The 19,367-nt window shown below is 35.8% G+C and overlaps 1 protein-coding gene across 1 annotated transcript in view; it reads left to right on the top strand.

Annotated features, from left to right (window-relative positions):
• Positions 1-19,367, top strand: part of FBXO9 (F-box protein 9) — a 33,515-nt gene that overhangs the window by 1,956 nt on the left and 12,192 nt on the right. Inside the window, exons 2-7 of the mRNA XM_030803109.1 lie at positions 3,767-3,853; positions 6,183-6,341; positions 9,188-9,245; positions 11,167-11,266; positions 13,356-13,486; positions 14,887-15,001. Coding sequence (XP_030658969.1) covers positions 3,767-3,853; positions 6,183-6,341; positions 9,188-9,245; positions 11,167-11,266; positions 13,356-13,486; positions 14,887-15,001 — 650 coding nt within the window. The remainder of the gene's footprint in view (positions 1-3,766; positions 3,854-6,182; positions 6,342-9,187; positions 9,246-11,166; positions 11,267-13,355; positions 13,487-14,886; positions 15,002-19,367) is intronic.

Raw genomic sequence — 19,367 nt, 5'->3', positions numbered from 1 at the left:
CTGGATGCCTTAAATCTAGTAAATGAAACAGCCAACCTCAGTACAAATGTTGTGATAAAAGTAAGCACAAGTGTTATGGGAACACAAAAGAGGCAATTAGAAAAGTAGAAAAATGCTTCTGACTGAGATGAACCCTGAGCTGAATTTTGAAGGATGAATAGAAATAGCTAAGTGAGGAAGAAGGCATTCCAGATAGAACAAGCAGCATATGCAAGCCAACTGGACAGAGCAGGGGAAGCTCTTGAAGTCAGTTTAGAATGACTGCTAGGCAAGAGTTAGAAAACTAAATAACAAAGGATACCCCACAGAACTCAGGTCCCTTCCCATTACCTGTACTTAGAGTTTACAATAATAAAGCAGACTCTTGAGAAGAGAGAGAGATACAATTCTCAGTGGGATTTATACGCTCAGTCTTTCATTACATATTTTCCTGCTAATGGTGTTCTTAGTAGGAAAAGCTCCCAACTTAAACTAAAAAATAATGTATTTGACAATACATTAATCCTTAAATTTTCCATTTTTCTAGAAATTCATCTGAGTTCTTGATCTCATTTATTTCTTCACAGATGTGTGCTTTACAGTGTGCCCAGCATTTTACCATATACTAACTGGTTCAACTCTGAAAGGCAGCTCTGCTTTGAGTCTGCTTGCCAGAGATAAGATAGGAGGCAAGGCTAATTTATGTTCTGTAATATAGTGCAAGTATATCTGATAGCTGTGTTAAAGATGTGTGTTAATATAAACATTACCCCCCACCCCGCGCCCTGAACTGACATATGACTAAAATTTGCAATTGTAAAACTTACCGTCTTTGGAACCAGTAGAATTAAATGGATTTTAATATTATCTAGCTAACCTTTAAGGCCGTTTCCCTGATTGCCACATTTCTTTACAGTAGGTGTTGAGCAAGTTTCATTTGCTAATAAGTCTATTAGCTAACAGACTGAACTGAGGCAACATGCCATTTTCACTGGAAGGTAGGATTTAGTTTAATTTAGCAAACATTTATTGAGAATAAAAGGATAAAATTAAAGTCATCTGATTGAAACCTTTATTAAGCCCCAAGTCACACACAGTAATTCCAGTCTAGCTTTATTCCACTGAAGTCTATCCAATATATAAAAATTGGATTTATAGACAGATAAAATAGAAGGGGTTTCTTTACAAAAGCATTTACTATTAAAAGTCTTTGACTAAGAAGCTTTCCTAGTACATATAAAATACACAGAAGTCATGTTTGCATCGAACACATTTAACAACATGCTAGCTGTATAAAAGAAGTGACATCATCTTATGGAATATATATATGGAATATATGGAATATATATATGGAATATATATATATATATGGGTTTTTTTGTTTGTTTGTTTGTTTGTTTTTTTTTGAGACAGGGTCCCGCTCTGTCTCCTGGGTTGGAGAGCAGTCATGCAATCTCAGCTCACTGCAACCTTCATCTCCCAGGCTCGAACGATCCTCTCACATCAGCCTCCCGAGTAGCTGGGGCTACTGGCATGTACCACCATGCCCTGGTAATTTTTGTATTTTTTGTAGAGACAGGGTCTTGCCATGTTGCCCAGGCTTGTCTCAAACTCCTGGGCTCAAGCAGTCCTTCCACCTCAGCCTTCCAAAGTGTTGGGATTACAGGCATGAGCCACCACACCCTGCCTGGACTGTATTCTCTTAAGTGATCCATGAAGCAAAAACTATCTGCTACAGCCAGGTATGGCTGAACAAGCCTGTAGTCTCAGCTACTCAAGAGGTGGAGCAGAAGGATCTTTGGAGCTCAGGAGTTTGAAGCCATCCTGGGCTGCATAAGGAGACTCTGTGGCAAGAAAGCAAAAACTATTTGCTGAACTCCATAGGACAACTAAATGTTACTATTTTCTGAAACAAAGTTGTTATTTTTAGCCACCTAACAATACATTTTAACCTAGAGCCTAGTGGATTTGTTTATTCTACAGTATCAAAAAAAATTCAAGTATCAAGTTATATCTGATTGGTATCATTAAACTTACTGTGAAGAAGATAGCTATAAAGAAGCAATGTTGTATTTCATTAACATGAAACATTAGAGTATTTTCTGTTTTGGGACTTGTAGAAGTTTATGGACACTAAAATTATTTGGGCTTTTTGCCTTAGACTCAATTATGTTTGGAACATCTGTCACAGCACCTTGTCAACTGCATTCCAGAACATTTCTCCTCCTGATGGAAAATACAACATGACCTATGAGGCAGTCTTGCAAAAGAAAAAAAAATAGCAGAATCTAATCTAGCCTTTCAAGATCCTGCCACAAAAAAATTTACAGGAAATAAGAGTAAGAGATCAAAGGAACATATTTATTGACACCTCAGCAAAATCTAGCTTCTACAGAAAAACGACCCAGTTTCATCCCAAATAAATTACAAGAAAAAAGAGTGAGGATTACAAAAGACTTGAGACATATGAAGCAATTACAATGTAGACTTTATTTGAATCTTGATTTCACAAACTGTGAAATATATTTTACATATGACATCTTGAGAAATATGAATACTGTGACTTGGTATTTGATCTAAGGAATTACACTGATAATTATTGAAGTTGGGTCATGAGTACTTAGGGATTAATTCTCTTTAAATGTTTTTCTCATAAAAAGTTTTAAAGTCTTGTAGAACTAAACAAATACCAAAGATGTTCCAATTTTATTTCATTTTTTTCTAAGAAGAAAAGGTGAATAATATTTTTCTTTTCTTTTTTCCTTTTTTTTTTTTTTTTTGTGATGGGGTCTCTGTCATCCAGGCTGGAGTGCAGTGGCGCAGTCTCGGCTCACTGCAACCTCCATCTCTCAGGCTCAAGCAACCCTCCCACCTCAGCCTCCCGATTAGCTGGGACCACAGGCTTGCACCACCATGCCCGGCTGATTTTTTGTATTTTTAGTAGAGATGGGGTTTCACTATGTTGGCTAGGCTGGTCTTGAACTCCTGACCTCAAGTGATGCTCCTGCCTCAGCCTCCCAAAGTGTGGGAATTACAGGTGTGAGCCACCGCACCTGGCCAGAAAAAGAGAAAATAATTTTTATTATAGATTGTCAGTAGTTATGTATATTAATGAAGAATTTGGCTTCATTTACCTAATTAGATTAATCAAATCGTTTATGAATAGTAATAGACTTGAATTGTTACTTTATATAACACAGTTGGCCCTCTGTACCTGCAGGTTCTGCATCCTGGGATTCAACTGTGGATCAAAAATATTTGGGGGAAAAAAAGCAATACAACAATAAAAAATAATACAAATTAGGAAACAATATACTACAAGAACTATTTACATTATAAGTAACCTAGAGATGACTTAAAGTATATGAGAAGATGTGCATAGGTTATATGCAAATATGCCATATGAGGGACCGGAAAACCCAGGGATTTTGGTGTCCTGGGGGCTCCTGGAGCTAATCCCCTGTGGATATTGAGGGACAACTGTAATTACATTGATTTTTGGATGGATACAACTGATGTTAAATTTGGTGGTTCGGGGGGGAAATGTTAGGATTCACGATAACGTGAGTACTGTGGGTAGGAGTAGAGAATATGCTTTTCAGACTCATTTTCCTTTGGAAATTAATAGTAAGGTCTCAAGTGCCCCCTACAGCCTTGCTACTCAAAGTGGGTTCCACAAAGTGTTGACAGTATGGTACTAAATAGAAGGTGGCTGAATGAGAAATGTAGATTACAGAGGGCAACTGGTGTGTGTATATTCCTGACATTTGGGTTTTTCCCCCCTCAGGCAGAAGCTGAGGAAGATTGTCATTCTGATACTGTCAGAGCAGATGATGATGAAGAAAATGAAAGTCCTGCTGAAACAGATCTGCAGGCATGTGTCTTCAATTGTGTCTTTGATTTTTATTCCAGTGTTCCCATACATATGCAAAATTGATCATAATCATGGGTGTTTGTAGGTTATTACTGTTTGCATTGAATTTAACTGTTTTCATACTGGTTTATAGAATACTTAAACTATGTTATGGCTTTCTTTGTGAAAAGAAATATCAATAATGACTGCTTGTAGTTTAACATGGGTTTAAGGTATTCAAACTAAGGCTTACGCATGACTCAGAATCCATAACTTAAAAAGATTGATGGGTTTGACCACCTAAAAGTTTAAAACCTGTGTATAAGAAAAGACATCATAAATAAAGTTAAGAGAAATAGCCAGCTGGGAAAACTGTTTACCATATATGGGTTCATCTCATTACATAGAGCACTCATATATTTGGAGAAACAGGATAAAAAGATATGAATGGACTGTTAATGGCAAAATAATACAAATGGCCATTACATATTTGAAGAGATAATTAGCCTCATTAATAATTTAATCAGATTGGTGAATAGTGTGCATCACTGTCTAGGCTGTGAGAACACTCATGCAGTGTACATGAAAATGTAAATTGCTACAGCTTTCTGAAGGGCAGACTGGTGATATGGATCAAAATGAAAAACATGCATTCCCTTGATACAGCAATTCTACTTCCAGGAAATTAATTTTAAGGAAATAGTGGGGAAAGTAAGTAAATATGCAAGTATAAAGATGTTTAGTATAGAATTGTTTATCTGGAAAAACATCATACAACTTAAATATTCATTACCCGTTATTAAGTAATGATGCATCCATACAGTGAAAACACTACAGCCATTTAAAAGGATGAAGTAAATCTTTATACATTAAAAGAGAAAAAAAGTTGCTGGAACTAGTTAAGTGTGTCTCACTGCACTTGTAAGGTTAATAATAATTATTTGGAACAGATCGTCTAGTAGACATTGAATGCTACTAAAGATTCTGCAGGTCAGAAATCTATGTGTAACAGGTTAAAAGTGTAGCAATAAAGTGTACAGAATATAGAGAAAATTTAAAACATTCTAGATACATCTTTTTTTAAAAAAATAAGGAAGCCAGGAATAACATATGCATCCCTGTTAGCAATGGCTGCCTTTGGGCAGAGCGTGTAACCCAGTTTGGGTTCCCCAGGAAGCAGACTAGGTGAAGATTGCTGTGCAGGAAGTTTATTAAGGAGTACTCTTGGGATCAACACCTATGGAAGGGAGAGAGGGAAACAAATGGGCAGGGAGAAGACCAGCTGCAATGCAGTCTTAATGGACTGCTTAGCCATCCTCGAGGGAGTTCTGAAGATGAAATACCCTTTCAGAGATGACCTGAGTTGCAGAGAGCCAAGCCTTTATTAGCCATTGATCAGTCATTGGGTGGGGATTGAGAGGACAGTGTGATTTTGCTGAGGTAATACCCAAAAGGGCTGACAACTCAAGTGTTTTCAGATAGAACTCTCAGCAGTTTGGGTAACAAGTTCTTTATTTCTGAAAGGGAATCTGGGCAACACACCAGAGTCTACCTTATAGGGTTCACTTTTTATGTGCTTTTAATTTTTTTTTTTTTTTTTTTGAGATGGAGTCTTGCCCCATCGCCCAGGCTGGAGTGCAATCGCACGATCTCTGCTCACTGCCAACCTCTGCCACCCAAGTTCAAGCAATTCTCATGCCTCAGCCTCCTGAGTAGCTGGGATTACAGGTGCCCACCACCACACCCGGCTAATTTTTTTGTATTTTTAGTAGAGACAGGGTTTTGCCATGTTGGCCAGGCTGTTCTTGAACTCCTGACCTCAGGTGATCCGTCTGCCTCGGCCTCCCAAAGTGCTGGGATTATAGGCATGAGCCTCTGTGCCTGGCCTTTAAATTTTTGAAATAACAAATATTTGAAAAAAAAAATTTCTTTTTGAAATACAGAATGTTAATAGAAAGATTTCGGGCTTACCTACAGAATTTTTGGCAGCATTCTTAATGTCTACTAGATGATATAGTCATTAAAAAATTATTGGAAGCTTATAACTTCAGTCTGTAAGTGATGGCTTATATTTCAATTCTAATTAAAATTTGGTTCTCCAATATAATTTGACTTTTGGTGTACTGACATGTATTTTATGCTAATTTTCTTGATTCTTTAAGTTTTGAGCAGAAAATTATTTTAAAAGATAACGTGTATTCAATGGATATTTAATAATTCAGAAGACAGTGTTTTCTGGACTTAGAGTAATAAGTATATACGTGGAAGTAGATGTTGGACATATTGATACATTGTTCCAGAGTTGAGCTACCCTTCCTTGATGAGTCCTAAAATGCTGTTCTCCCCATAGGCACAACTCCAGATGTTCCGAGCTCAGTGGATGTTTGAACTTGCTCCAGGTGTAAGCTCTAGCAATTTAGAAAATCGACCTTGCAGAGCAGCAAGAGGCTGTATCCAGAAAACAGCGGCAGATACCAAAGGAAAACAAGAACAGGCAAAAGAAGAAAAGTTAAGTATTATAGATATTGTAACAAATTACCTTTCTTTTTTTTTGGCACATGGAAATTTTCACTGACACAGTAAGTAGTCATTATAACCAGACTTTTGGGACATAAACACATATCTTGTAAAATAAAAATTTTGACTAGTATACTAGTTGATATATTTCTCACAATTTCTTCTAGGTACTTTGGATGGTACCACTACTCCTGCATGGCTTTTTTCTCTGTAGGTACACTATCTTCATTGAGCTGTCTTTTGTTAATTTATAGACCTCTGGGATTCATGTGGTTTCTAAAAGACTGATGTCTCTGAATTTATTAACAGAACCAAAAAGAAAAAACAGAATTTTCTGAATTTATTAATAGAACCAAAAAGATTGCTCACATGTTAATGTCTTTCCAGAGGTCTTAATTTCATGCAGTATTTTGTTATATTTTGAATAGATCAGCTTACAATAATGCATTAATCATTTCCTTATTCTGGAAAATTTTGAAATATTTTCACACTGAAAATATTTTGAATGCTGTCTAACATTCATATCTCTTCTGGTACTTACACAGAGTAGGCACAGCATACCATTTCATTTCTTACTCTTCTTCCATAGAGGCTGCCATCTTTTTACCATCAGATCCAAGTTTGTGTTTATAATTAGTCATTAAATAATTGGCATTACCATGATGACTTATCTTCTATCTCCTCTTAATTTTTATTTTGAAATAATTACAGGTCCACAGGTATAGGGAGGTCCTGTGTACCCTTTAGCCTCCTCCGATGGTAACAACTTGCGTAACTATAGTACAGTATCAAAAACGAGGAAATAGACATTGGAACAATCCACAGTTTACTTGGATTTCCCGAATTTACAAGCACTTGTCTGTGTGTATGTGTGTAAATAGTTGTTTGCAGTTTTATTACAAGGTAGCTTCACGTAACTGCCACCACAATCAAGATACAGAACTGTTTTATAGTTATATACACCCTTTCCCTAGCCATTCGTAACCACTGGCAACCACTAGTCTGTTCTCCATTTTGTAATTTTGATATTCCAAGAATGTTGTATAAGTGGAATCATCCAGTATGTAACCTTTTGAGATTGGCTTTTTTCACTAAGTGTAATTCCCTCAAGATCAGTCCAAGTTATTATGTATCAGTAGTTTGTTCCTTTTTATTGCAGAATAGTATTGCATGGTATGGATGTACCCCAGTTTAACCATTTATTGGTTGAAGGACATTTGAGTTGTTTCCAATATTTGGCTATTAAGAATGGAGCTATGGAAATACGTGTGTAGGTTTTTGCATGAACATAATTTTCATTTCTCTGGGATGAAACCCCAAGAGTACAATTGCTAAGTTCTATAGTAAGTACATGTTTGATTTTAAAAGAAACTGCCAAAGTGTTTTCTAGAGTATCTTATATTAAGTTCCCACCAGCAATGTACAAGTGATCCAGTTCATCCGCATCAGCATTTAGTGTTGCTACTTTTAAATTAAATTAAATTAATTAATTAATTTATTTATTTAAGACAGAGTCTCGCTTTGTCGCCCAGGCTGGAGTGCAGTGGTGTGATTCCAGCTCACTGCAACCTCTGCCTCCCGGGTTCAAGCGATTCTCGTGCCTTAGCCTCCCAAGTAGCTGGGATTACAGGCCCTGCCAGTAACGCTGGGCTAATTTTTGTATTTTTACAAATTTGTATTTTGTATCTAGAATGCAAAAAGAACTTCCAAAACACAATATTAAAAATATTAGCAATCTAGCTGGGCGCGGTGGCTCACGCCTGTAATCCCAGCACTTTGGGAGCCTGGGGTTTCACCATGTTGGTCAGGCTTGTCTCGAACTCCTGACCTCAAGCAGTCCACCTGCTTCAGCCTCCCAAAGTGCTGGGATTACAGGAGTGAGCCACTGCACCTGGCCTTTAATTTTATTAATAGCCGTTCTGATAGGTATGTAGTGGTATCTCATTGTCATTTTAATTTGCATTTCCCTAATGGCTTGTGATGTTGAACATCTTTTCATGTCCTTATTTTTCATCTATTAATATATATTCTCTCTCTGAAATATCTGTTGATGTCTTTTCTAATTGGATTACATATATATATATATATATATAAAATTTTTTTTTTTTTTTTTGAGATGGAGTGTTACTGTGTCACCCAGGCTGGAGTGCAGTGGCACGACCTCAGCTCACTGCAAGCTCCGCCTCCCAGGTTCAAGTGATTCTCCTGCCTCAGCCTCCAGAGTAGCTGAGACTATAGACATGTGCCACCACGACCGGCTAATTTTTGTAATTTTAGTACAGATGTGGTTTCATCTTGTTGGCCAGGCCAGTCTGGAACTCCTGGCCTCAAGTCATCCGCCGACCTCAGCCTCCCAAAGTGCTGGGATTACAGGCGTGAGCCACCGCGCCCAGCCAGATTGCTAATATTTTTAATGTTGTGTTTTGGAAGTTCTTTTTGTATTCTAGATGCAAGTCTTTTATTGAATATGTGGCTTGTAAATATTTTCATCCTCTTAACAGGGCATTTCACAGAGCAAAAATTTTTAATTTTGACAAGGTCCAGTTTATCAATTTTTCCTTTTATGAATGGTGCTTTTGGTGTCAAGAACTCTTTGCCTAGTCCTAGGTCTCCAAGATTTTGTTTTCTTTTCTTCTAATAGGTTATGGGTTTTACATTTAAGTCCATGATCCAGTCAAGTTAATTTTTATGTAAAGTATGAGGTTTAGGTCAAGGTTCATTATTTTGCCTATGAATGTCCAGTTATTTCGCACAATTTATTAAAAAGGCCCTCCTCCTGCCATCCATACTAATTTTTAATGCAAAAAATTCAAAAATTTTTACTTTATATTTTTATAGGCTCGAGAACTCTTCCTAAAAGCAGTAGAAGAAGAACAAAATGGAGCTCTCTATGAAGGTAAAAATTCAGAGCCCAGGTTCATGTCATAACATTTCTGAATAACAACTCTGTTGTTAACCGTATTTTTTTTTTCTATAACATATTTGGTATAGAACATCACTTTTCTTAATACATTCTTCCTTCAGTACTCATTGGAAATTGGTTCCAGGACCCTTTGTAGATACCAAAATGCTCAAGTCCCTTCTATGACTGGTGTAATATTTACATATAACTTACTTATGTAAATAGTTGTTATACTGTATTGTTTTTTAAATTTGTATTTATTTTAAATATTTTTGATCTGCAGTTGGTTGAATCAGAGAATGTGAAGCCCGTGAATACAGAGGGCCACCTATATTTGAAATTACTTTTTAAAAAATAAAAAGTAGAAATTGTTTTTCTATATAACCTGTCTTTTTGTAAAAAAATATTGCTGGGAAATATCATCATGTGGGTAGGATGAGCAAAATAACTTTTTTTTACATTTAGCTTTAGTTATTTTTCATTAATAAAGTATTTAAAAATTGTTCATTTTAAAATATGCTCTTTTTATAGGTGAAAATTACTTCAGAGGATGGGAATATAAAGGATAAATTGAGGAAAAAATACATGTTTTTCTTTCTAAGTTCCAATTTACATATTACCAACAGAAATATGTGGTAATATATGTGTCAGCTTTGTGTCTTTTATTAACCCAATAGAAATGTGTAAATAAAGTGATAGGACTATTTACCATATTAGGTTTGTAATTATGCTTTCATTTTGTGATAGTAAAGGTAATAATTGATGCATAGGAAAAATCCTTGTGCTTGAATCATTTGAAAATGCCCCAAAACTAACATCATTCAGAGTTACTGCATTTATATGCAAGTTTCTTCTAGTGATACTTTTCTTTAGATTTTTAGAAGGGCCCAGTTGATCAAGTCCCTGTGCAGCCTTCATTGGTTTGTGAAATTCTCATCTCCACTTAGTGTATGGTAATTCATCCAGAATAATAGAACATGGCAGAATATATTGAATCATAAACTTCTTTGTAGGGAAAAAGAACTAGTCAGCCTCTACAGCTCCAAGTTCTACTGGTGTATCTCTGTGGGGAGAGTTATTGAATATTACAGCTCTAAACTACCTGTCTAGAAAATTTGTAAAAAATAAGTTTTGAAGATTACTTAGGTAAATAAGAGGCATCTGGGCTAAAAGAAGTTAAATTTAAAGGATAATTAAAAAACAAAAACAAAAACTATTCTTCATTCCACCCAGTAGGAAGCATTTAATTTTCCTCAACTCTGTGTCTTAGAAAAGTTTGTTTAGAAGTGTTTTTGGCCAGGCATGGTAGCTGACACCTCTAATCTCAGCACTTTGGCAGGCTGAGGCGGGAGGATCACTTGAACCCAGGAGTTCAAGACCAGCCTGGGCAACATAGCAAGATGTTGTCTCTACAAAAAATTTAAAAATTAGCTGAGTGTGCTGGCTGGGACATGCCTGTAGCCCCAGCTACTCAGGAGACTGAGGTTGGAGAATCACTTGAACCTGGGAGGTGGAGTCTGCCGTGAGCCAAGGTCGTGCCAACTGCACTCCAGCCTGGACAACAGAGTGAGACCTTGTCTTAAAAAAGAAGTATTTTTGTTGGCTATAGCAATTGCATCTTCAGAGCCCAAAGAAAGACAACTATTTAAAAATCATGATACGTAAGAGGGTGAGGAAAAAGATGGGAAGGGCTGATATATGAGTAAAATACGACATCTTAAGTTTAGGGAGAAGTTTCTTTCTGAGCAGTAAGGTTTGGAAATAGTTTTGTGTCACTGAACTACTGTTGCATGTAGAAAAACAGAATTTGGCCGCTTGTAAAGAAAGTTACCAAATTAAACCACAGTTAAGGGTAATCAAAGGAAATGACAAAAATGTGTGGTCACAGCTAATTTAGCTTTATTTCTTCTTTTAGCCATCAAGTTTTATCGTAGGGCTATGCAACTTGTACCTGATATAGAGTTCAAGATTACTTATACCCGGTCTCCAGATGGTGATGGCGTTGGAAACAGCTAGTGCGTATATAATTTGATAGATAGTAATGCATAGAGTTTGTTAAAGTTAAGCATCTTTGTCCTGTTGACTCTTAAGATGGTGCTAATTCTGTTGAGCTCATACTCTTTAGTATATCTTTGTTTATAAAGTTGTAGAAATTTTTTAATTAGGGAAATTGAAAGATAACACATAGAAATGCACCTTTTAAACAGATACAAAAATAAACAGATAGAAAAAAAGTTTAAAAAAATAAAAGCAGTAGTTACTGAAAGGAGTAAATTAACGGACACATTTCAACTTTCTGAAACCTATTTGAAGTAGAAAGTTTTAAAATGTAATTAGGCTAAATTTGGCAAAATGTTAATAATGGTTAAAATTGAGTGATGGGTACATGGGATTTTATTACACTAGTTTCCTTTTGTATATGTTTGAAATTTTACATTTTAAAAAAGGCTTCTAATTTTATTAGGAAAATGCTGAACTATAAAAGACGTTATTATTCTCTTAATGTTTTTAGTAAAATATTAAAACTCTAACATTTATTTAAAAGCACAGATGCAGAATATATTCCTAAAAGAAATCATGTTTGAATTGTATAGTTGCCACTTGCATCAAAGCCATGAAGTAGCGTTGGTTTTATATGGATAAAGATCAAGAAAACTTATTTTTAAGGCAATACTTTTGCAAGACAATTGTAAAATTGTTTTGGCTTAATTCCACTATCTCCCAAAACTCAATTTCCTGATATTAGAAGGGAAGGGAGTCTGTACCCATGAGAGAATGTCAGGTTAAAAATAGTACAGAGAAAAAAGTTTTGGTAATGAAATATTATATTAGTTATTATATTAATATATTCCCTCTGTCATGAAATAATTGTCACCTTTATTGATAACATATGTTTATTGCCAATGTTTTTTAACTGCATATGGTATTCACATTTAAGCTTTGGATAAGTCATATTAAAAACATCCCAACGAGGTCAATATTAGCCTGTTTAAATTTTCAGCTAATAATATTCACCAAATTAGAGTTAACAGTGTGAGGTAGTCCATACTTAAAATGAATCACTTGAGTTTTTTCTAAACCTTCTTTAAATTTGGGTAAAGTCATTTAGACTCAGCTCTTAGCCAGTTTTATAAATATGTGCCAGATGCTGTTAAGAAAGATTGTATTAAAATATTAAAGAGGCATTTCTTTTCTTTCCCATTTTTTATACAAACCCAGATGCTATGAGAGTTCTTTAAGGATTCATCTTTTTTTTTTAAATAAGATCTGATAAGCCCTAAAAGTTTGCCTGTTTTTTTCTTTCCTGTAACATGTTTGTAGAATAGCCATTGAGTCCATCTAGCCTCAACCACACTTATATTTTGTTGTATTATAAAATGCCCTTCCTGGTTTGGTTTTGTTTTTGTTTTTGTTTTTTTAAGTCTACGTCACTTGAAACTTCCTGGTTTTCTAACTTCGCCTTCATCCAATCCTCTTTGTAAGTCTGATCATCTTTAAGGTTCACTTCAGTAAAAATAGAAAGCTCAGACATTTTTCTAGCACATTTTTCTATACACATTTTTCTATACACATTCCAGACATTTTTCTATACACATTTGTGTATACTGGTAGATGATTTGTGAACCCTAAGATGTTTTCAAAGTGGGTATTTTCCTCTCTAAAGGTAGGCTGATAAGGCAAATCTGTTAGAAAACCCTTGGTAAGTAAGTACCTCAGATGACATCTGTAGATTTGGTTTTTATCCAGTTAGAATAAATTAAGGTTAAAGAACATACTACGGTAAGATTTTTGAAATCATTTGAAAGCTTGCACTAACTCATAAAATCTCTACTTTACAATAAAATTAGTTAAATCTCAACACCTGTATCCAAAAATTCTAATTCTTTCTGGATGATAATTACTGAAGCTTTTTTCTTTGAAAAACTTGGTGTGGTATTCCTTTGTAAGACAGGATAAATTCATCACATTTAAAAATGTATCACATGTTGAATAAGCTTTAGGTGACTTTTTGTAAAGCAAATTTGAAAATGCTATGAAAAATCAGTTTCTAAACTGTACGCTTGTAGACTGAGGCACTTAATTTATTCACCTCCCTTTTTTCAGCATTGAAGATAATGATGATGATAGCAAAATGGCAGATCTCTTGTCCTACTTCCAGCAGCAACTCACATTTCAGGAGTCTGTGCTCAAACTGTGTCAGCCTGAGCTTGAGAGCAGTCAGACTCACATATCAGGTGTGAATACTTGTTATTCATAACTCAGTGAGAAATATCTTAACCTTAAAGATTTCCAAATTTATAAGGTCAGATAATTTGCCAGATAACTGCTGCTTTAGTTCAGAATATGGTGGAAGATCTAGTTATAATTATCATTTGCATATACTATTAAGCTGTTTTGTGTTTTGCTTTGTTTTGTTTTTTGAGATGGAGATGCGCCCTGTCACCCAGGCTGGAGTGCAATGGTGCAATCTCAGCTCACTGCAACCTCCGCCTCCCGGGTTCAAGCAATTCTCCTGCCTTAGCCTCCCAAGTAGCTGGGATTACAGGCGTGTGCCACCACACCCAGCTAAATTTTTGTATCTTTAGTAAAGACAGAGTTTCACCATGTTGGCCAGGCTGGTCTCGAACTCCTGACTTCATGATCTGCCCACCTCGGCCTCCCAAAGTGCTGGGATTACAGGCGTGAGGCACTGCGCCCACTAGTAAGCTGCTTTATAATCTGAAGCAGAATAGTTTGTAGTGCTGTTGTTTAAGGATGTCATACCTTTTTCAGTAAAGATTTAGCAGGGTAAGTCTGAGTTGTTGAGGTAGCCCTAAGAAAACTGGAGGGATACTGGTATCATGAAGCATTTCAGCCATGTTGGACAATTGTCCTGAGACAGGCTGAATGTTTAGAAATTAATGTATTTTTGTTCGGGCATGGTGGCTCATGCCTGCAATCTCAGCATTTTGGGAGGCTGAATTGGGAGGATCACTTGAGGCCAGGAGTTCAAGACAAGCCTGGCCAACATGGTGAAACCCCACCTCTACTAAAAATACAAAAATTAGCTGGGCGTGGTGGCGCATAACTGTAGTCCCAGCTACTTGGGAGGCTGAGGCATGAGAATTACTTGAACCCGGGAGGCAGAGGCTGCAGTGAGCTGAGATTGTATCACTGCACTCCAGCCTGGGCAACAGAGCAAGACCTCGTCTCAAAAAAAAAAAAAAGAAATTAATGTATTTTTAATATGTTAAATATTGTTTGGTTCGGGGCTTTTTCAGAGGAGGACAATTAAAAGTTTTCAAGGAGATGAAAATAACTTTAGTGTTAATAGATGCAATATGGATCACACACACACAGATTATTTTTCTAAAACATTTATTTTAATATGTCTGGCAAAACAATCTTATGAGGGAAAAGTGCTTTATAAAAAGTAGCTTCAGATCTATACTGAAAAAACAAAGATACTTATATCTTGATGTTAAGAACCATTCATTATTATTATTGAGTAGCTAAATACATTCATGCTTTAGTTCTGAGCAATACAGAGGGTGTGATTTATAAATTTCTAGGAAGGTATAAATGTACTGGGAATGTCGTTGTGACAATAGAATGACATACAGGAGAGTCACTGAAGGATGATTTTCTTTTGCAGTGCTGCCAATGGAGGTCCTGATGTACATCTTCCGATGGGTGGTGTCTAGTGACTTGGACCTCAGATCACTGGAGCAGTTGTCACTGGTGTGCAGAGGATTCTACATCTGTGCCAGGTACTAAGTTTTTGTTTTTATTTTTTAAACAACTCAGGCAACGGTGAAAAGAAAGATGGTCCTTTGCCAATCCTGATAAAATTACTTGATTGGTGTTCTGAGTTAAAGCTTAGAATAAACAAGTTTTGCTAAGCTGTACTTAATTTTCTCAAATAACTTAGAATTAAAGGGCTAGAATATGCTAGGTTTCTAGGGTATAGAATAATATGTAGGATATAGTAACCCATACTACTTCCATAGGGTTTGCATGCTAGCTTAACTGATTTGGGAAAAAGAATTATATTAGAAAAATATATTCAAGTCATTTTTATACTAACTGTAGACTCATTGTGCTAATGGTTTAGATTAAAACAGCACTAGCATTTTCTTAAGGCTCATTAAAAGTTATTCTATATTTCGAAAATTTTGCTACGTGTGGGAAAGGACTCTATTCAATAAATGGTGCTGAGATAACCAGCTAGCCATGTGCAGAAGATGGAAACTGGATCCTTTCCTTACACGATACACAAAAATCAAATCAAGATGGATTAAAGACTTAAATGTAAAACCTAAAACTATATACTTAGTCCTTATATAGAATTTTTAAAAGCAACTTTTGTTCTTAAAATTCAGATGCATTATTTTTAAATTAATTCCATTTGGAATCTTGTAGTTTTCATAAAATACTTGAATTTCTTTGAAGACTCTTTCACAATTCTGTGTGCTAGTATACTTAACAAGTACCTATTAAACACCTAGTGGATTGCCACTAGAGTCTCTAGCACTGTTATGTCAACCTAAATAATAAGCAGAGAGACTCTCTAAAAGACATTTATTTGAGAATAATACATTGCAATGGGGATACACATGCCATAGTAAACTATTCAGGGAAACAAAGGTTTTTAAATGAAAAAATGAGGATTACATAATTGTTTTGAAATACTTAATCCTTGACTACAAAGATCAGTAACAAGGGTGACACCAGTCTGAGATTGGACAGACAGTTTCTTGGGCAGATGTCCTTGCAGCAAAAATATTTTTTGTATAAGGCTGTGATGGCCTTTGTGCAGAGTTGTGTTTTTTATAGTCTTTTTTGTTAACCAGTCATAGAAGCCTGAGAACCTCTTCATGACCTTCCTCAGCTCTCTTTGTCAGGGTTTTCTTAACATTAGTGACTCCATTTTTATTTTAACAACTTTCACATTTTCCCCTTTTGATCAGTATCTTTCTCTGATCAGTCATCCTGTAGTTAGGTTTTGACATCCCATAGTACCAGCATAGACCAATCCTGGTTTCTAGTCTCATCCCATGTTGGGAAGAATGATTAGCGACTAGGAGTCCGTGTCAAAACCCTTTTAAGCCACATTTGGGCAAGAAGGGACATTTGAAGGGAATGACTCTCAGGCTGTGTCTACCTGGATTCCATTATTAAGTTTGATTTTTGTCTGTTCCATAGTCTTTTGTTACTCAAAATGCTGGGCCAGCATTATTGTTAGGTGTGGTACTTCTGCAGAAATTTAACAGGTGACAGATACAAAGTTAATAGTAATATGACAATTCCAATTTGCATAATGGTTTTGAGCCATGAACCTGGGCTTAAGAACAACAAATCGAGTAGATCAGTGACCACAGGGAATTAGTTGAGACCATGTAATCATGCGACCTGTTTTCTTATTTTGTGTACATGGGTCTCAACTTTATCAGAGGGATTTATCTAGGTACAGCATGTAGTACTAGCAATAGCACAGATATTTTCTTTTTTAACCAATGAATACTAAAGGATTTCTTGGGTTAGGTTCTGTTAAGTTACCAGCAGAAGCTATTGATTATGAAATTTCAATTACAACATTATCCTTTCAAGTGAAAAAAGTAGCATTAAGTGGGGGTAAAAGTCTTATATGGTTCTGATGTCGTGGAAAAAGCTGTCTACAGCTTTCACAGAAAACATCAGCTTCTCCTCCTGATTTATGTTTGAATGTCTCTGGTCATGATATTGTTGTGTGGCTCATATATCAGACATGAGACTTGTTTCTTAAAATTTGAATAGTTTCAGCTTATAAGGCTTTACGAACAGAAGCTTTTGTTTTTAGTTGGCGTGTTGTAGTCCAATCCTGGAGGAAACTAGGAGAATTCATGAAACAGTCCAGTGTACGTGTGGATAACAACAGGTGTATTGTTTTTTTTTTTAAGAAATTTTTTTTTCCTACATTGATCACATAGGAATTTCAGATTTAAAAATCTCTTGAGGCTAGGAAGTCAAAGAGAGGTAGACTTTAGGCTTCACTTAGGGTCTTAAGGTTCTTGGGCCTGCTAGGAAGTGACAGGTTTTACTCACGATAAGGCTGAGAACTCTTAAAGCCAGATGTTTTATGCACATTCTTAAATATGACATTCTCAGTCAAAGCCTTGGTAATATAACTAATGTTTCTAATTGTATCCTCATATAAAGAGAGTAGATTTTTATTGAACTTATAGAAATAAAAATAATATGAATAGTTTCTGAATTTTGGAGAAATCAAGTAGGGAGAAAAAGCAAATGGTTCCACCTTTGTTCACAAAAGTCTTCTAATGTCATAAAGACATTCTCTTCATCATTTACATCAATTTTATGTAATTTTTTATTATGCTTGATCTTTATTAGCAGTTCTATGAACCCATGAATTTATTAGAGTTCTGGAAATTTTTATTTAGTCCATTGATCTTAAAGTTACCAAAAATCTTTGTTCAAGAGTACTGCTAGAGTCTTTTCCATGAACGGCAGTTTTGGACTGTAGCTGATGGCAAATGTTTTTAGAGAATTCAAAATAATAATTGTGATGACAAAAACTTAGAATAGCCCTGTAAAATCTGATGAAAGTTCTCAGTTGATGAGGAAATTTAATTATTTCTAGTACATGTAGCATTTTAAGATAACCAGAATCATGACTGACAGTGTCACATCAGGACTATCAGACTTTTATATAAATTTCATCTAATCTTTAGAATACTCACATTAATAACATCTATACAAATATAACTTTAGAAAGTATTTGACATAATAGAAATTGATAACTAACAGCATACTAGATTTTTATGAGTTTACATAGTTTTGGAACATTTATATCAATAATATACCCATAAATGTAACTGAAAGAAGATCTAATACTTATTATTTAACAGTGCCTCCCATACAATTTACCAAGTGAGGTTAATCATTTGATATATCTAAAGGATGAGAGATACGTTCTTTGAGGCTTTCCAGGAGCCCAACTAGAAAATCCCAAAGTTGGCTGGGTGTGGTGGCTCACGTCTGTAATCCTAGCACTTTGGGAGGACGAGGCGGGTGGATTACCTGAGGCCAGGAGTTCGAGACCAGCGTGACCAACATGGAGAAACCCCATCTCTACTAAAAATACAAAACTAGCCGGGCGTGGTGGCTCATGCCTGTAATCCCAGATACTTGGGAGGCTGAGGCAGGAGAATTGCTTGAACCTGGTAGGTAGAGGTTGCGGTGAGCTAAGATCGCACCATTGCACTCCAGCCCGAGCAACAAGAGTGAAACCACATCTCAAAAAAAAAAAAGAAAAGAAAATCTCAAAGTTAATTTTAGATCAGAAAGCCTTAATTTAGGATCTTGATTCTGGGGAAACCTGCCAGAGATGTCAAAGGTTCAAAACATTTGATCAAAACAAAATTGCTGGCCACTGTGAAGTTACTCATTTAACCATACTGATAATCAAAAGATCTTAAAAGCAATGCAGAAAGTTACATGGATGTAAAAGCCTTAATCCTTTTAAAGCTCAGTTTTCCTAAGTAACCAAAAACCTAATAAAGAAAACACAGGCGTTATATTGATAAAACACTAAATTTTTTTTTTTAGGCCAGTTGTCAAAAAGATAAAGAAATACCTTTTATAGGGTATTTGCTTCTCCTTGTGGGAAACCTGTTTAGATAACTGGAAGTTAAACCTGATAAAAAGGGTACTTGAATTTACTTAGGGACAGGAAGTATCCAGGGTTATATGTCTATATTAGAGAGGAATATAAACAAGAAAACTAAACATACGTGTGCATGTGTCTTTATAGCAGCATGATTTATAATCCTTTGGGTGTATGCCCAGTAATGGGATGGCTGGGTCAAATGGTGTTTCTAGTTCTAGATCCTTGAGGAATCGCCACACTGACTTCCACAATGGTTGAACTAGTTTACAGTCCCACCAACAGTGTAAAAGCATTCCTATTCCTCCACAACCTCTCCAGCACCTGTTGTTTCCTAACTTTTTAGTGATCGCCATTCTAACTGGTATGAGATGGTATCTCATTGTGGTTTTGATTTGCATTTCTCTGATGGCCAGTGATGATGAGCCTTTTTTCGTGTGTTTGTTGGCTGCATTAAGAAAATGTGGCAC

The sequence above is a fragment of the Nomascus leucogenys genome, chromosome 22a (assembly GCF_006542625.1).
Source record: "Nomascus leucogenys isolate Asia chromosome 22a, Asia_NLE_v1, whole genome shotgun sequence".
Classification (NCBI taxonomy): domain Eukaryota; kingdom Metazoa; phylum Chordata; class Mammalia; order Primates; family Hylobatidae; genus Nomascus; species Nomascus leucogenys.
Note: the sequence above shows the minus strand (reverse complement) of the source record. Positions and strands in the feature narration are given on the sequence as shown.